Below are 19,274 nucleotides of genomic sequence, written 5' to 3' on the forward strand. Positions count from 1 at the left end.
AAGTCTCATTACACCCAGCATTTATCGTATTGCATTGCTTAAGCTCGCAAGAGGTTGTGGCATGTACACATGGGTGCTGCTTGATCTTTCTAGGTCAAGAGCAGCAGGTAAAGCCTACAGCCTCTGGTAGCTCCGGAAAGGGATTTAGTAACAAATAATACCAGTTCCTGACTTTTTCTTGCAGTGCCGTAGGGGAAGGTCCTTGGATCCCATTTTCTGCCTCTCGGAGCAGTCAGTTCCGTGTGCCCTCCATCCCTGGGCTCCAGTGGTACTGGCTGGAAGTGCAGGCGCACAAAACGGGAGCATCTTCTTGGTGAAGGGACTTTCCCTGCTTGGTTTGCACTGACTTAACTGGCAGTGCAGGCAGCAGAGGTGTGAAGGACAAGCTTATGTGGGAAAGTGCTGGGTTGAGCACCTCGATGGCCTGGAGCGGGAAGAGGAGGAGGAGGAGGATGAGGATGTGTGTGTGCCTCGCTCGGATGGTGCTGGCTGCCTGCAGGAGGTCACCTCTCAAGCCGTGTCTTTGGGTTTGGAGTGATTTTTGTTGGCTTTAATCAGACTGGGATGTTACATTGCTATAATGCAGGGTGACATCTGCATCTTAATAGCGTTGGCACATGAAGTGGTTTCTTAATTTCAGGGCTTACTGATCTGCCTATGTTGCAAGTGAGTTACATTTGCATGACTGTTCACTTAAACGCTTTCATGAGTACCTTTTGATAAAGCAGGCACTTTATTGTGTTCCAGAGAGTCAGAAACTGTGTGACTGTTCCAGGGGCACTGAGAGCCAGCTCCAGCTCCAGGATACCTGACAGAGCTGCCCAGGAGCTACAGGAAGTTTTTCTTTGGTTTGTGTTCAAAAAGTCAGGTTTTCTTCCTGCTGAGTCCTCACTGTTTGTAAGTTGCTCTGCTATTTGGTTGCTTCCTGATAAATCCACATGGGTCACTTTGAGTTGTCTTTTTTCCGCCATGAAGGTGATGCAGAGGGTTAGAGATTTACAACCCTAACCCTAACGGTGCTGTAGCAGCCGGGTGTCAGTGCAGGGGCAGATGATGCGCGTCTGCTCCAGATGCCACCCATGTCCCTGTGTGACAGGAGGTTACAGTGAGTGCCCAGCTCAGCTCTTCCAGCCACTTCCATGGCTGTCAGGAGCAGGAGGAAGTGGGAGGGCGCTCAGAAGATTTCGTATGGAGAAACTCCTGATTTAATGCAGAACTATTTTTAAATTCAGAGTCCCAACTAGAAAGATAAAATCTCCGGGCTGAGCGTGTGTAATCCCTGCTGTCTGAACAGGCATTTTGCTTGTGCTTGCACTCCAGAGCAGGAAATGTGTATGTTGCTTGATGGAATTGCTGCTGCCTGAAATACAAATGAAATTTCAGTTACAAATGGAATTCAGAAAGTGCTTCAGGTATTTCCAAATCTAATGACAATTTTCAGCTCTGGTGGTATCTGTTGGTGGGACTGTGGCACAGGGTGCCCCGAGAAGCTGTGGCTGCCCCATCTCTGGCAGTGTTCAAGGCCAGCTTGAGTGGGGCTTGGAGTAAGCTGCTCTAGTGGAAGGTGTCCCTGCTTGTGATTGGAGCTGGATGCGCTTTAAGGTCCCTTCCAACACAACCAGGCTGGGATTCTGTGATGCTGTCATTGAGTGGGTAGTGGAGAGGCTGATGAAACCCAGCGCCTGGGGATGGGAGAAGGGAGGAGGAGAATTCCTGCTGTAGGTACCAGGGTGGAGAAGGGGAGAGTAGGAGTCGTGTGATCCAGCACAACACAGACTGCAGTGCTCTTAGCAGGAGCTGAGCCATGGGAGTGGTGCAGAGCAGATTTGGCTGCTGAAACCCGACGTCGCTGGTTTAACGGGTTGTTGGAGGTGTTGGAAGATCCCGGGATTTGTAACTGATTTGGGCTTAAATCAAACGCTTCACCTCGTGTGAATGAAAGCAGCAGTAATGCGTTACCGGTATTAGGGGGCTAGTGTTCAAACTTTGAAGGTGGAATAATCTGCTGCTAAATATTCATAGGAAAAAGGGCTGGAAGGCACCTGAAGACGTCTGGGTTTTTTTTTTTCTACCTTAAGGCAAGATCAGTTTGACCCAAACACCCTTTTGCAACCTGCTCGTAAAAACCCTTAGCAGTGAGTACTTGGTACCCACTGTAGGTAACTTGGTGCAGCATTTAACTACCTGCTTACATTCAGAGAGACCTGCAAAACACCCCTTATCCAACAGTGTAGAATGATTCTCCTGTCAGCTGAAATCAACCCTTTCTGGTACCACCTATGTGCTGAGAGGATTGTGTGTACGTGGTACTGCAAGAGGGAATGGATAAAAATAAACACAAGGAATTGCAAAAGTTCCTTAGAATAACCCACTGGAAGGAAGCTCATGTTCTGGATTGTGCTGCTTTACTGACAGCCTCTCGAATGGCTGTTCACAAGTTGAAAGGTTGTGTTGTCGTCAAGAGCAGAGCTGCACACTTGCCTGGGTTTGTGCTCAGCACCTTTGTCCACCACCTGAAAGCTGCGTTAGATTTTACAGTTGTATTTATAGAAGTGAAAGAGACTCCCTCTATCTTTTGCATAAATAAAGCTAGCATTCAGTCTAAGATACCTGCTTTGGGCCTATGGTTTAGCTGTTTATGTACAGGTGATGAATTAGAAATAATAATGCAAGTTTTGTGCTGGGTCTCAACAGGCTGTGTAAATGCAAGCAGCTCCGCCTTTTGGAAGGCGTTTGACCCCTTTGTACAGCGCACCCCAGCCGGGGTCTCTCCAAACCCCATTCCCAGGATGTGTTCACTGTTACTTCTCACAGAATCATTCAAGACATCGAGAGCCAAAGGCTCGTGTGTCGTAATGCGGATCCCTGCGTGCTGCAGCTTGTGTCTTTCCTTCTGCTTCAGCACAGAGCTTCTCAGGGGCTCTTCCATCTGCCATAGTGCTGCTGTTTGTTTAATTCTTAGACCTCTATAGCAGGATTTCCAGCTTGGTTGGTTCAGCTCCTGCCACTGCTGCCAATTCTCCTTCAGGTTTTTATGGGGCTGTAACTGCAGTGCATGTTCCCTGGCTAGAAGCCTTCTGCAGGGGGTGACAGTGGTGGTGTGCCCAGCTTGGACCCTGCTCTGATGACTGTGTCAGAAGTCAGGTGAGTTCTCACAGCTCAAGCTGAATCAGAATCAGAATCATTTTTACACCATCACTGCCACCACCAAAGCAAGAAAAAGTAGCTCTTGGCTGGGGTTCTGCCACCTTTGTACTGTAGCCAAGCTCTGCACTGGTGCTGCTTGGCCTCTGCCTACTGAATGTGTTCATTGGAACTGTATTGGAAATGAATTTGACCTTGTCTCATGGAAGGAATTCACCTGGAATTATCTGTTGACTGGAGTAGATCTGGAAGCAGAGCTGCTGTACAGTGAATCGAGGTGTGATACCTCTGGAAGCAATTTTAGACCATTAAAGGTCCAAACTCAAAGGTTTGTTTTAGAATTAAGACAGCATAATACATACAAAACAAGTGGTGTTGACCTGCTCTGCAGAGACAACCTTTCAGCTTGGTTCAGCCACTGTGGCTGCTGCTGAGAACAAAGAGTTCTGCTGTAGTCCACTTCCAACTCTGTGTATATTCTGTATGTGATATTCTGGTATCAAGTCAGGTGTTGGATACCAGGTTGCTAATTGCTGTAACTGAAGTAATGAGAGCAGCATCTCGGGAAGGCATTGGCTTTTTCTCCTGCACTGGGGACTCCTCACTTGAATTTACAGAAATGTGTTACTAAGTTCATATAAACCCATAATTATTATTCTTGTGAAACTAGTTCTTGGTTGCTAGATTGTTCCTTCTGATCCTGGCATGATCAGGTGTCTGCTCGCTGCTACACACAGCTCATTCTTTAGACATGGAAGTGTGGCTCTGCACATTTCCCTTGTAAATCAAGGGACAGGCTCCCAGCCTGGAACACTGCTCTTTGGAGAGCACATGAGACTGAAGCGTCACAGAATTTGGATTTATTCACAAAAGTAACTTTTCAGCTCTATGGATCTATGTTTAATTCTTTGGCTTCCTGGGTTTTTCTGGGTGCTGTGGCTTTGGGGTGTATTCTTGGCTGGTGAAGGTGGTATATTAAACCAAAGAGGAGCTCCATTGCTTATTGTCTCCTGTAGCACTACTTCCTAATAATGAAGCAGTGAGTTTTGGGCAATAGTGGATGGTGCAAAGCCGAGAGTATTTAAGAAGAGTTGGGGGAGAGGGGGGGTGGGAGCCTTCTAAACATTGTCCATGTGGTGGTGAATCTGTATGGTGGTAGAATCATAGATTCCCAGACTGGTTTGTGTTAAAGGGACCTCAGGGCTCCTCCAGCTCCATCCCCTGCCACGGGCAGGGACCCCTTCCACTGGAGCAGCTTGCTCCAAGCCCCTGTGTCCAACCTGGCCTTGAGTACTGCCAGGGATGGAGCAGCCACAGCTTCTCTGGGCACCCTGTGCCAGCGCCTCAGCACCCTCACAGGGAAGAGCTTCTGCCTAAGAGCTCAGCTCAGTCTCCCCTCGGGCAGGGGATTTGGTTTTGCAGTGTCAGTTTTCACTAATATTTATGTGTTACCCTGATTTGTAGCTGTAATCTAAGGATGTTGAGGCAGAAAGTTTGCCTGAGCTTCTGTCGTTCTTTTTAGCCTCCACCTTCAGTTTTAGCTGCCTTTTTTAAGACACTTGGATGGAATATGCTGCTTCTGCCACGTAATACAGCGTGGTGCAAAACGGGCTCTTTCCCATAGTGTAAGTCATGGGAATGCGACAGTTCTGTATGCAAAGAAGCTGACGGTTCAGATATTACCAGAGCCTGTGATACTTGATGATGTTACTGAGTTACTGCCTTCTTCATCAGGAGCCTTGAGGCCCTTCAGTGCTTGCCCCTGGCACACACCCTTTGCATATCCCGTTGGGTATTTGGATAAAGTTCATTTGGATCTGCTCTCCACCCAGCTGGTTCTGTTTGGTTGACTTCTTAGTCAAGGCCAGCTTGGGAACAACTTAAAAGTAGGCACGTCAGAAGCTGCGACATGACCCTGGCTTGTCGGGAACATTGTCCTCAGGTTCCCAAGCTCCCTTAGCGAGCGACACCCGCGATGCTTGGCAGTGTCCCATGGTGGGGGCTGGCAGCTCCTGCTCACCTGGGGCTGGTGGGCTCCTCCAGGCCATGGGTTTGGCAGAGAGAAGGCCCTTGGTACCTCCTCCAGGTGGAATTGCAAGGTTTTATTTGTGCTTATACTGTACCTTGTGTTTTCAATAGCAGGTTCTTAAGTGTGCAGATTGTAGGCATCCAGGGTGAGAGAGCTTCGTTGGACTGCTTCCCCCTTCCCACAGCGTTAAAGAGCACAAACCAGCATCTGTTTAAAGTCCAGATAACAAAAAAAGGAAAGAAAAACCCACAAACACATAACCCACAGACAGCAGAGGTGTCCTCGTGCTTTGTGCTCCGATGCACTGAAGCATTTCAGCGGCTGTGAGCTGCCCTGGGATTCTGTGAGTTTAATGTTGGTAAAGGGTGTTGTGCTCTGGTGAGCAGCAAAGCTCTAATTGCAGAGTGTTGATGGGGTGGTTCTTGGCTGTGCTTTGCTGATCTGCTCTGTAATCCACAGCACAGGGATCCTCAGAGCACCTCTCCCCTTCTGCATGGGGCTGGCGAGGAAATGTTCAGAGGAGGAAGGGTAAAGTATAAGGAAGCTCTAAAAGTCCCCAGCAAACTGCGTATCAAAAAAGACAAATCGGGTTTAGACACCAATAGTGTGAAAGCAGAGGAACTGCCTCCCTTCAGCTTTGGTGGGCTTATCTTCTGTTGGGTGCTTTGGTATTCGTTGGCACTAATCCTGATGCGAGGCATTCTTAAAAGACGAGAACACAGCTTCCCCTTGTAAAGGAACTTACCTAAGTGCTCAGGAATGGGTTCAGTAGACATTAGTTTGTCTCCCAGAGCCAGCTCTATAGTTTTGCATGACGGGTTGGCTTCTTTTTCTTATAGTCCTTCCTTAATGCTTGCAAGCACCTTCAAGGACACTTGTGTATCTCTGTTAATGGGAAGAAAATACTCCAGTATGTGCTGAACAGTTTCAACCTGCTTAGGCTTTTATTTTGGAGTTTATAGTGATATCATTCTATAAGTTATTCAGACAATCAGCCTACTGCTGACTTGTGTTTCTACTGTGACTCAATTCCTAACAATTATCCTAAACAGTCACTTAAAGCAGCAGTTGTCCCTTGGGGTGGCTCTGAACCAGTCCTGTGCTTACATTGAAGAGAGGAAGGGTTTTGTATTCATTGACAGGGCTTTTAAAACTCTAGATGGCTGGAGTAAAGCATTGGTAGCTCTTCCTGAAGTCTGGATGGGTACCACGGAGGCATATGAGAGAGGGGAGGCTGAGCTGAGCTCTTAGGCAGAAGCTCTTCCCTGTGAGGGTGCTGAGGCGCTGGCACAGGGTGCCCAGAGAAGCTGTGGCTGCCCCATCCCTGGCAGTGCTCAAGGCCAGGTTGGACACAGGGGCTTGGAGCAAGCTGCTCCAGTGGAAGGGGTCTCTGCCCATGGCAGGGGGCTGGATCTGGATGAGCTTTAAAGTCCTTTTCCGCCCAAACAAGTCTGGGATTTATGATATATTTAATGCAAGAAGTTTGCTTTTGCCTGTGGTAGGGAGTAAAGAGGTGGTGGTGGTGGAATTTTCTTCCTCTTTGCTCCATTAGCTTTTTCCTCCTTTTTTCAACCTGTTATTTCATAGGGTTCTGTGGAGCATTATGTTCCAGTCCAGCGTTTAAGTGGGTTGAATTAAGTAATTTGTAGTTTTAACTAAAGCCTTGAAAAGTGCTGTGGCTTGTCTGCAGGGTGAATTGCATCTCCAGCTGCAGGAAAGACCCCTTCTAGCATTGGTATTGAAACACTGCCGGTACCGAGCAGGTTTCAAGGATTAGCTTTTGTTTAGGTGCTAAACTATTTCTTGTCTACATCTGACAATGCAGATCAAGAGGGAGAAGCAGGGAAGCATCAAATGCCACTTTAACACTCTCATTGGAACATATATCTCTGTATTTTCTTATAAATACATGAAATACTTGAGTTTGTAGGCAGATAGTATTATAATGCAAATCGTTGTTGGAAGAGTCATCAAGCAACTTGTCAGTCACTTATTTCCATAGGTTCCTTACTTGGAGTTCCTCCTGTCTTGCTTTGAGGCTGCAGATACGCACTTCTGACCTCCTCCTTGTCATCCCCCTCAGAATCCCCTTTGGCTCTTCCCACGCTTCCCGTGTCCTCTCCTCAGGTTGATGAAAGAATTGCAACCTTTCACAGGCAGCCTGGGGAGCTGCGGGCTGCAGGAGGGAACCAGCTCATTGTCTGACACTCACCTCTTTGAGCTGATAATGGGGTTTTATGGATCATCATTGCTTTGGAATAGTAGATTTAGGGAGGCAGCAGCCAACTGCCAGTAGTATCACCAGGGTTCTGGTGTGTTGTAAGAGTTACCCCTGCTTCCCTTTGGCTTGAGGAAGGACTGAAATCAACCTTGACACAGTGAATCCAAAGCAAAGGGTAATTGTGCCTGTCTGTGTCAAAGCTAAATCTGCTCTTGCGTCCTTTTCCATTACATGGTGACACAGAAATACCTGCATATCTGGAGATATTTCCCTATGGAAGGTGTAGCACCTTTCTCTTGCTGATAGAGAGGCACAGACACTATTTGTACATGGCATGTGCTTGTCGTTCATGGCAGCTTCAAAGATGCTCTGGGTGACCCTAAGAGCGTTTAACATCAGAGCCTCACTTGAGCGGTGCGTGGTGACTGCTGGCATCCACCAGGATGCTTCCAGTGCACGGGAAGCACTGAGTCCGGTCCTGCCGGGTTGTGTCTCAGCAGGTCCCGTGCGTGCCTCTGGCATGTCTGCTCTGGCCTTCCAAGCTGCATTCCCTGTTGGGAATCCTGCCAGAGCCACGTGCTCCTGTCACACGGGGGAGGCAGCAAGACTGCCCTTGGTGTTCCAAGGGATGGCAGAGGTGTGCATCTGACTTCATTTTAATATTAACTAGAGCTGTCCTAAGAGTTCCTTGTCAGAGAGGCACAACTTGGTCAGGGAGGTTATGGGGGGGGGAAGAATTGTGTCAGCTGGAACTTGCCTTGTGCCTGGGCAGTGCCACAGGGGCTGGTGCCACCTTGGTCACCAAGGGGCCAGGTTGATCCATGCTGTGTGTCTTGAACACTCCACCCCCTGCAGCTCAGCACAGGCACGGGGCAAGCCTGAACCCTGTTGTTGTCGCTCTGTTTTCTGCTGCTGCCACTGATACACGCTGTGAATAATAGCATTAGCAACAATACACGTCTTCATGCACAGGCAACGTCCAGTGTATATTTAATAACAGCCAGGCTTGCTGAACAGCCTGCACTTGCAGAGCACTGAATGACAGCTGTGGGGCTTTTACAATTGTTTCAATTAAGATTTGAATTTTAAATCTCACTTTGTGCTTTTGACGCTCTGCATTATACAGGCTCTTAATTCCTCCTGTTGATTGTACCCGAGGAGAAGAGGTATTGTAAATTTAGCATAAAGCCACAAAAACTGACACCCTTCAAATAGGCACAGAATCAACTGTTTCATTTCACTTCTTAACTATAATATCAGGCTGACATTGACATTCTGGTTTCAGCTTGAGGGGATTTACTGCCATATCCTGCACAAGCAAGAGCAAAATGATTTTACAATAGGTGTGTACTGGAGCGGGAGCTGTGACTGGGCATCAGTTACGTTCTGTAACTCCTTGTGGAAACGCAGAGCTCCGAGAGGGGAATAAAGAGACTGTTTCTTTGTTTCAATTATATCTTTTTTAATGTTCTTTTTCAATCTCTGGAAAAATAAATAAAACTTTAAAACCGGCTTTGGAGTCTGTGAGTGTCTGCATTGTTGCTGTAGCATGTAGCATGCTTCCCCCCCCTTCCTGTGTTCCTGGGGCTTGGGGGGATCTCGGGGAGCCTTTGCCTCCCCCCTCCCTCACTGCTAACGTGGCTTGTTCTCTCTACAGCTCCCAGGATGTCTGCGGACGGTGGCTTTGGCACAGCCGGGAACAGCGATGCCCAGCAAAGCCTCCAGTCCTTCTGGCCGCGCGTCATGGAGGAGATACGCAACCTGACTGTGGTGAGTGCCCTTACCCACTGCCTTCCTCCTGGAGAACTGGGGCTGAAGAGTGCCTGCTAATGCCTGGGAGCAAGATAAATCAGCTTGAAAATCCCTGCTGCTCATGGGATCCAGTAGAGTTGCTGTGTACACCACAGGGCTGGCTCGTAGCAAAATGAAGTGCAACAGTTGTGCCTGCAGCTCGTTCTGGACTGAGCCAGACACCAGAGTTGTTTCCGAAGGCTCTTTTAACAGGCTGCCTGAGGACCATGGCTGCTGCCTGCAGAGCTGCAGAGGAGTTATCTGCTGTTTGCAAAGGAAAGGGAAGTGATTTTAAAATAGCTACATGGTGTGTAGCTGCCATGTGCTGTCCTAGCTTCCAGAGACTGGGGTTTGAGAATACACCTTGGGTTATACTCCGTGGGCTGTTTAACTACCGTTCACACTCTGTTTAAATGAGGAATCAGCATTGTCCATGCTGAAGGACAGGCCACATCAGCACACCCTGGGCGATATCACTGTCCAAAATGCCACTTAGTCCTTTCCCCTTCAGAAATTCAAACACTTGGCTAATGCCAGTTGCATTTTTGTAAATGAATTTAGAGGTTTAGGCTGTTGCGTAGAACTCTTGTGTCCTCTTCTAGAAACATCTCCTTTGACAAGCCTGAAAATCTGAAAAATACTTGAATGCCAAGTGCATGGTTATCACAGGCTTTATTAATTTAAAGACATCTGATTAGAAAAATCCTGTATAGGCTGCGAAGAAGAATTGGACTAAGTGGCTTCTATTTTTTTCCATCCCCAAAAGAGATGTGCCTGAGAACAAGGGCATATAATAAAAGTGACTTTTCAAGAGAGATTGATAGCTTACTGTGATACAGTGGTCCTGACAGCACACTCCGGTGCTTCTAATGGAGCTGAAAACAAAAGAGCTCCAGTGGAAGATGGGCTGTTCAAAGTGAAAACCCCAATCCCCCAGCCTGAAGATAAGCTGTTTTTTTTCAGGCTGTGCATAGATAGTTGATTAAAGAAACAGATGTAGAAATTTGTATGCATAACCAGAATTAATGACTTTCCTCTTTGAGCACAGTGAATTCTTGTGTTCAAGAGCTGTAGTTTGTCTTCATCCCCACATGAAAGAGGTTTATTATGCAGCTTATCAAGTACGGGCAGCTTCGTTTTTAACTGTCGTGTGAATTTATTTATTGCATTGCAAGCTAGGAGGTCATTGAATATTGCACTGGGGACAGTAGTGTTGGAAAGGAAAAGGGATAACTGCGAAACATCCCTGTGTGATAAATCCTGAAACGTATTGGCATCCCGTGGGTGTGGACGTAAGTAAGCTTAAATCTGTCTCACCATTCCCATCTCCAGCCTCTTCTGCCTGTGCTCCATAGCAGAGGTCAGAGCTGTTTGGTGGAAACCTGCTTTCTGGGGCACGTTCTGTCTGGGTTTGTGTCATGTGCCACTTGTAGCTACAGTTCAGAGGGAAAAACATGGGAGCTGCTTTTGAAGACCAAACCAGAGCTCCCTCTTCTTTGCCCACCACAGCAGAAAGGGCTTTAGCCCAGGCTTAGAGAAATGGGAAACAGAACCAGGCTGGAAGGAGCTTCCCAGCCCTGCAGGGAGTTAGAAGAGGCCTAATTTGGGAAAAAGAAAAGATGAAGATTTGGTGTGTGAGATTTGTTGTGCTGGGAGGTGGCCAGTGCTGGTCATGCTTCCCTTCCTCACCATGCTTGTGTGCTAACGGTGATTTATGTGGCGTTTGCCTGTCTGCCTTAAAGGAATAAAAGAGCTTTAATTCTTCTCTCATTTCTCCCACTGCCTCTCCTCTCTGAAGATGTTAATGGTGCTGTACCTGTGCAGCTCTGCTTGCAGCTCGGCTCGTCATAGAAGTTGATGTGCTTAAGGCTGTTAAGAGCTTCACAAACAAGACACTTCGTCCTCATCTGTCTGTAAGGCTTGCTCAAAGCTCACCAGGCTCTTGAAAAAGGAAAGAGCTTTAAAAAAATGGAAAAAAACTAAACCAAAAAATGTAACACCCCCCTCTTTGGGATGTGTTTCCATGCCCTGGAGCCCCTTACCCTGCTTGTGTGGTGGTTACTGGTTGAAAATGCCACCTTGAGCATGTTCTATGTTCAAACACGGGTCCCAGCCCTGGCTGCTGTCTTCTCATTGCCCCCAAATCCTTCCAAACCTCCGTGATCAGCAGCGGATGAGGCGCTCTCAGCACTCCACCAGGCAGGGATGTCCCCACCTCTCAGATTAGTTCTGGATTTTCCTTTCTTTTTTCTTTCACTACCCTGTCTCACAGTTCTTTGTTCCCTGGAGAAAGGAGTTTTCTATAACATTTTGGTGAAGAAGGGAAGATGTGCTTTCAAAGCCCTTTGTTTGAAGGGACCCTTCATTCCTGATGCAGTGGCGCATCAGCTCAGCCTTTCTCACTCTTTAAGAGGCTCCTGGTACAGCACACTGTGGATTTGTATTATTGTATTCCTCTCTGTCCCTTCAGAGGAGGCAGAGCACTGCTCGTAGTGAAGCTCAGCAGGTTCCCTCACCCTAAGAGCTCTGCAGAGAGGATCTCTCCAAGGGCCATGTCATTGGTATTTCCAGTGCTGCTCCCGCTGGGTACGTGCTAACAGCTGAGCAGAGCAGGAGCATTCAGTGCAGCACTCACTCTCCATCCCTGAACCCAGCGCTGCACCACTTGGAGTCAGCAACAGATGCTGGAAAACAGTGAGAAATCCAGCTAAAAACAGGAAAAGAAGAGATTTCTATGAAGGAGACTCTTGCAAGGTTTTTAACACCAAAATTGGTATCGGGCAGTGGGGAAGTGGAAATAAAGCCCAGAAGATTTCATCCTGTGGCCTCACATAGCTCTTGTTTGCCTTCATTTTCTCTTGTGGCTTTTGGTGAATTCCAAGGGTTTCTGGTCCCAAGACACTTAATTGCATTAGTTGCCTCAAGTATAAATAGATGCAGAAATGTCTAACATCAGAAACATCCTGTTCTGCAGAATGGCTGCAGCTTTGAGATGAAATAGTAAATACAAATGTCTGACAAGAGATTTAATAGAATTCTATCAGTACCAAATACAGAGAAGCAGATGAGAATTCTCAGGCTTGAGGAGAAGCTGCTCTGCCTCAAAGAAAATAACTTATTTGTATAAATGTGTTAGCCAGTTCTGGTCAATTCAGACTTGTTCTGACATCTTGTATTTTACCTTTGTTTTAAGTATCAGTAAAGTGTCTCTCAAATGTGCATCTCTCTGCAGAAAGACTTCAGGGTTCAAGAACTCCCTCTGGCTCGGATTAAGAAGATAATGAAACTAGATGAAGATGTGAAGGTAGACTCACGGGGTTTTCTGGACTTTTGCTCATCCTTTGGTGGATATTGTAGCAATTCCTTGCAATTCGTTATTTCTTACCAGCATTATTTATTATTATTTTTAAAGCACACTCCAACAGTTGCCTTGAATGCAATAGTAGCTGGTCTTGTGTAATTAAACTGAGCTTGGAAAGCAGACTGATTTGGGAGCTTTGCAAGACTCTGGCAGTTTTGCTTTCTGCTGGTAAAGATCAGTTTTCTGTGTAATTCTGGATATTTCCTGTTTTTTTCTACTGCTTGCTTGTCTTTGCTCGTGTGTCCTCCTTGTTTCTCACAGTTCTTCCCTCTATAAAGCTTTATGAAGTGATAGCCCTTAACTCTGTGCTCTGCTCTTTCAAGTTACATGGAAAAAAATAAGTAGTACTTCAGGCGGGTGACAGGGGTGTGATACCAGTATTGGAGCTGAGCCCTTGACGTGTGACTGATGGCCATAACAAGTGCATTCACTGATGAAAACTGCACTGCCTCCTTTTTTTTCCCAGTGTGACACCTAACTTCTGTTAGGACAGCCTTTAACACTTGAACGAGATCCTGAAGGAGGTGTGTGTTGTCTCCCTGTACAAGGGAGCCATTCATTCATCTGGGACGGGAGCAAACCCAGGTCTGAGGTCCCAGGTCTGGGTCTGAACCAGATGAGTGCCACGTTTTTGCTGATGAAGAGGAAGAGGAGATTTGTAGGGCAGGGCAAGTTTCTGGCCTGGAACGTTAATCAGAAGGCTGTACTAGAAGTAAGCACTAATGCCAAGCCAGCTAATAATGAAAGTGCTTAATTTGAGTAAACTTGAGCTAGAGACTTTTTAAGGAGCAGGAATTTGGAGAGGAGGCAGAGTCCTTGCTCAGGCCTCCAAACCTCCTTTGCAGTTTCAGCAGTTACGGAGTCACAGAACAGCAGGTTGATATTCATTCCAAACTACAGAAGTGTAACGATAAAGTAAGGGCCAGGTTTTACAATGAGCCCTCAGCCTGTCCTCTTCAGTTGCCAAATCCCTTATGCACATGCCAGGGCACTGCTAGGAGAAGCTGCTGATTCACCACTGTCTTGGTGAACGTGCACTGATGCTGTTTACTGGCCAAAATGAAGTACAACAGAACCGTCAAATCCTAGAATCCCAGGTTGGAAGGGGCCTCGAGGATCATCTGGTCCAACCTAGCTAAGCAAAGCATGACCTAGACTAGATGGCCCATCACTCTGTCCAGTGAATCTTAAGAGTGCTCAGTGCTGGGGAGTTACCACTTCCCTTGGGAGATTATTCCAGGTTGTTCTCCCTGGGAAAAATTTTCCTCTTGTGTCCAGTCAGAATCTCCCCAAGAATAACTTGTGCCCATCACCCCTTGTCCTTTCCATGTGACCCCTTGTGCAAAGGGAGTTCCCATCTTCTTTATAGTCATCCTTTAAAGGCTTGCAGGGTCTCCATGACCTCATGGAACTGACATTTGACTGGAGGAAGCAGACTTGGGTGGCAAACTTTAGATGCCGAATCGTGTTCACAGTGTGTTTAACTGGAATGTGGTGACTCTTTGGGCCTCTGATTGCAGATGATCAGTGCAGAAGCTCCGGTGCTGTTCGCAAAGGCTGCCCAGATATTCATAACAGAACTGACTCTGCGAGCGTGGATACACACAGAGGATAACAAGCGCAGGACGCTGCAGGTAACAGAGCTGCTCCCACCCAGCCTTCAGCTGCTTCACCAACTTTCCAGCTCTTTGTTTCCATAATATGAAGCATGTTTTGTGGACAGTACCTTTAGTGTCTGTGTTTACCAGTACAAACCTGTGTACCACGCACAGGGCGCAGTGCAACCGAAATGCTGTAAGCAACAACAGCAAAACCAAACCAGAGCTGCAGCTGTGAGCTAACTGTGACCTGCTGTGAGGACTCAGGTAGCTGTGGTGGTCAACTTGTGGTTGATTGGGTTTTCAGTAGTAGTTCTAATGTAAACCTGTAGATGGTTGTATGGATAAATCGAGATGAAACCAAAAATACCCTCCTTCCGGACAGATGACTGTTTCTTCTGGATTGAGGGGACCTCAATAATAGTCATATTTTAGTGGTTCAGGAGTAAACTGTAACTCTTTATGGTTTTGTTTGGTTCTTCTTCCATTAATTTTTAGTCTGGCATGTTGACTAGAAATAACTGAAACTACACCAACAATCAGTCAGGCCTTCAGATCAGAGGTGAGGAATTTAGGACCATGTCACGCTCCTGTACCCTGGCACTGAGATGGCTGTGGTGGCAAGGAGACACATCTGATTCCAGTCCAAAGTTGTCCTATTGGATGGGCATCCAGCCACTTAATCCTCGCTAAACTGGGCTAATGCTACTTGTTTAATTCAGGTTTTAACACAGTCACTGTCAGAGGATGTGTCTGATAGACATTCCATGATCAAGGTGCTTTGTAAGTAGAAGTGCTGACTTGGGCATCTCCTCTTAACAGTTTTCAAGCTTGGATGGGTCCATTTATTTCAGAATCGTACTTAAAACCTGATCCTAACATGCAAGACCTTGAATTGTCTCAGGCTGTGTTCCTGTCTTGCCTTCCCCAGCAGCTGCTCTCCACATGGTCAGCCCAGCTGCAGAAATGCAGTTGCTGCTTATCAAGTACTTGGGAAGAAAACTTGGAGTGGTCTGAGTTATGGAAGTGTATTCCCGAGGAGATTGGATTGAACCCAGCTCTCAGCAGGGAGAATGGAACAGGAGCTGCGTCAGTTCAGGCCAAGTTTTCTTCATGGTGAAGACACTTCTGTAACACGTGCTGCCTGCAGAACAAAAGAAGTCTCTCAGGCTTTGTGTGTGATCACTCTTTGGCAGTTAAATGCCAAAGGCAGTGTAAGGTTTAGAAATGTCAACTAGCACAAAGCCAGAGGATTGATGGTCTTTCAGATTTCACCTCATCAGGCAGCATGGGCATCTGTGTCTCAAGTCTTGTTCATATACGTGTATATATAGAACATCTATATGCTTTACAGATTTATCTTTGGCTAATGAGACTTTAAACAGCTTCTTCAATTAGCCCAGCTTTGTAAAAAGGCTTGCAGGGGTTTTAAAATGACACAGTACTTCTTTTGTTGTGGTTTTATTAAGAAATTCAGCTTTTTTATCATGGGGGTTCTTTCAGATTTTAAGCATATACATTTAAGTGATGATTTATTGCTGGGTTAGTGTTTATGCAGGTCCTTAATGCTTTGACCTAATGCTATTCTTTAGATTTCTTTTTCAGGCATGGTATAAAAGCAAAGTTACGAGCTGCTTGGAGCAGACATTTACCTTGCCAGTTTTTCACAGAGGCTCGTTGGCTCTTGCACATCCTTTTTCTGATACATGTTTGGCCAGTTTGCTGAGTGTGTTTTAATCTTTATGCTTTCTTCTACCCATTTTGCCCATCCGCATGCTGACGCTTGTTCTCGACATCTCTTGGGATTCCCCTGCCTTGAATAAGATCCTGTAATACTTTTTTTTTTTCTTTCTTTTAATCCCTGCCAAGCTCAGAGGCTCTGCAGACATTGCTCCACGGAGCAGCCATCCAGCAAAGATTCATTTTAGCTCACTTTGGGGTTTTAAAATGTTTTTTTAGAAGAATTTGCCCTGTTTTTTAATATGCTAAAAGGTTTATGGTGGTTGTCATGAACCCTCAGTGGTGAATTACAGCTGTAATATTGTGGACAGCCTGATGGGGCCTGGTGGGTGAGTAGATGGCTGTAAAAGCACCTTCTATTGCACATCTTGGAGGCCTCACTTGACTCAGTTAACAAGCTCTAACTTTAGTTATCCAGAGACAAACCTGACTTCTAAAGCTGAAGAATGTCTTTCTCTGTTTTCTTTTTTCTAGAGGAATGACATTGCCATGGCCATTACAAAGTTTGACCAGTTTGACTTTCTTATTGATATTGTTCCAAGAGACGAACTGAAACCTCCAAAGCGGCAGGTGAGACACAAACAGGCCTTATGGCTTGTCCTTTCCTTGGGGTGACTTCAGTCTGTAGTTAAACAGGGTTGATAAAACAGTACAGGATAAGATTAAACATGAGGTTTGTGCCTCTCTCTTTTACATATGTGTTTACAGTAGTTTTCGTGTTCTTCAGATTTTTACTAGAAATAAAGCTTGAGAGGAGATTGACAGAAGTCGGACATGGGGACAAAAACTACTAAATAGTTCTCATACCCAATATTGCCAGTGTTAAAAAACTAACTTTAGAAAGTGTGCTGAAGCTACATCCTTTGACTTGCAAAGGGAGAAAAAGGCTCCTTTGCTTCTGCTTCCTTTGGGGCAGTCCTGGCTACTGTAAACATCCTTGACTGGAAGCTTTAAGGTGTTAAGGGGGCTTTCAGTCGGATGTTTACAGCAGCAGGCTGCCACGATCATCTGAGCACAGGGTCTCTGAAATGTCACAAGCTGCTTGTTTTACAAAGCACTTGTTTCCCTCCATGCTTGAGACAGTGCTGAAAAGGCAACGAGGTGGGGTTGAAGCTCGGTCTTGCTGCTTCAAACACAGCTCCTGGTGGACTCATTTCTCTCCTTCACCTAAAAACTTGGTGTTCTGCTGCTGAAAGGTCACCAGTTCAGTGACGGTTACAATTCCTTCAACTGGTTTTCTGCTGCTTTGAAAGGTTTGCAGTGTGTTAAGTCTTTGAAAAAATCCAAGGTGGTCCTTTAGCTTCCCAAGTGAGTGCTACTGGAGAAGCTGGAAAACATCTTCCTGGCAAGGAAAACACCTTTTGTGTCACAATGTAGGCAGGATGGTCCATGCTGCTGCCGCAGTCAGCTGGGGCTAAAGTGAGCGGCATCCCAAGGCTTCATTCCAGGTGTGCTTGGAGCTCTGTTCTGCACATGCAGGGAGCATCACGTGGGAGCATGGCACAATTCCTTCCCCACATTCCCTGTTTTCTCCCAGCAGCAGAGATGATTTAGCCAAAGATCTTGAGTTCTGTATTATATGAAAAATGAAGCAGCAGCCTCCACAGCTGCTCTTGATGCTTCACTTCATGGGGGGGAAAGAAAACCCACGTTTGGTTTGTTCTGCTCTGTAAGCAGCCTGAGATAGCACAAGTTAATTCTGGCATTGCAGATTCAGTTCCTTTAGGTGCTTCATTTGGTTATTCTACTTTGTAGAGCTATTTTTAGAAGTACTCCATGTTTGGGAGGGAGAACATTGCCTGTATCTTCTCCTTGCTGGAGTTTTTTGACTCACATCAGAATGTTCTGATTATGGAACGTTCGAGTTCTGTATTCAAATGAATGCCTGAAGTATTTTAGTAGTGTGTTAGATGCATGTAGGTTGCTTGGTTAACGTGTCTTGATGATACATCAGTCTTTTGGATTGCACAGCATCAGCACTGAAGTACTGTTGGGTTTTGGTTTGAAAAAGGCTTTAGAGATCTGTCTGTCACTGATACCTCCACTGGCTGTGAACACTACTGTGTCATGAGAAATGCTTCTGATGGAAGGGAAGTTTAATGAAGAAGCAGCTGCCTGATAAGAATGTAGTTAGGACTTTGCAGTGGAAAACACTCCTTTGCCTCAAGAGCATTGAAAAGTGGCTGCCTGTGGGCTGGCACCTCTGCCTGGGGGCACAGTCTGTGTTTTCTCTCTACCACTGTTTGACAAGTTAGTGGTAGTTACGTGGAAGAGCTGGGAATGAAACCATCACTGTTATGTTGCTCTGGTAACTGAAGCCATGGCTGGAAAATAAAAGATGCAAACGATGTGATACAGCGTAGTTCAAGCAGATTTGGATTTAAAGCCATTTTTGCCTGTAGCAAATGCAGCTTAGCCTGGAATAGATGCTTACAGAAGTATTCAGTTGCTTTAGTTGTTATGGGATTCAGCTAGGAATGAAGGGTTGGAGCACTCTAGAAATAACATGTCTGAGGACTGGGGTGTACAGAAGCAGCCACAGCTCTCCTGTGCGTGCAGTTTGTGGTTGACTGAAATATGCCTTGTTGAATATATATTTTAAAATTGTAATTAATCCCTCCCCAAAGGATTTGATGAAGCAAATAGGAATAATCAGCAAGCTCCCATATGTAGGAAGTGTGGTGAGTATCTGATTGCAGTGGTGCAGTACCATGGGATAGTGTCAATGTTTGCTCCAAGAGCCAAGCTTAGAAGTTGCATCTTGATTACCGCCACCCGTGAGCAGCTTCATCTTTGGGGGGTGATACTCTGTAGGCTGTTAAAAACCTCCCAAGAGTAAGTCTTTCCTTTAGTTGCTGTCTCTGAGAGACCTGCATCTAAGCAAACAGGCTCTTTTACTCAAGGCTGATGCCCGTCTAGGCAACATGTATTGATCTTGAGTAATGTGGATTTTTCTTCTGTCCAGTTGGATATACTGAAGGTAACCCATGAACAAGCCTCACTTAACGCAGGGGAGCCAAGCAGCCTGGTGTAAGTGCGAAGTACCATGTTGTAGCACGTGTAAACATCCTACACTCTCAGCTGTGAACTCGAGGTGGCTGGGAGAGGATTGTTTACGCCTTCTGCCATGGAGTGAACATCTGTGTCTGCAGCTTCCGTGTGTGCAGGATCCGGCTGCTCCTCTGAGGAGCTTAAGAGTTTGGTTTCTTGAGCGTTAACAGCTTGCACTTCACATCAGCTCTGAAAATCCACTTCTGTGCCTAAAACACTGTTAATCACAAGGGGCTTTTCCCTACTAAAGACATACTTCAATAAAACAAACCAGCGTTTCAGCCTGTGCTTCTGACAGTGAGCTAGAGCAGAGCCTTTTGTTTCTTCACACTGTTGAGA

At 46.2% G+C, this 19,274-nt stretch overlaps 1 protein-coding gene across 3 annotated transcripts in view; it reads left to right on the plus strand.

Moving 5' to 3' along the window:
- The window catches only part of NFYC (nuclear transcription factor Y subunit gamma), a 31,185-nt gene that overhangs the window by 4,837 nt on the left and 7,074 nt on the right, over positions 1 to 19,274 (plus strand). For all 3 annotated transcript variants that reach the window (XM_061360841.1, XM_061360843.1, XM_061360842.1), the window contains exons 2-5: positions 9,052 to 9,164; positions 12,418 to 12,489; positions 14,067 to 14,180; positions 16,359 to 16,454. In XM_061360841.1, the coding sequence (XP_061216825.1) occupies positions 9,060 to 9,164; positions 12,418 to 12,489; positions 14,067 to 14,180; positions 16,359 to 16,454 (387 nt within the window). In that variant the 5' untranslated portion in view covers positions 9,052 to 9,059. The remainder of the gene's footprint in view (positions 1 to 9,051; positions 9,165 to 12,417; positions 12,490 to 14,066; positions 14,181 to 16,358; positions 16,455 to 19,274) is intronic.

Source organism: Neopsephotus bourkii, unplaced genomic scaffold (genome assembly GCF_033783945.1).
Source record: "Neopsephotus bourkii isolate Nb327-2 ecotype Australia unplaced genomic scaffold, CSIRO-AGI_Nbou_v1 NB_1036, whole genome shotgun sequence".
Lineage (NCBI taxonomy): Eukaryota > Metazoa > Chordata > Aves > Psittaciformes > Psittacidae > Neopsephotus > Neopsephotus bourkii.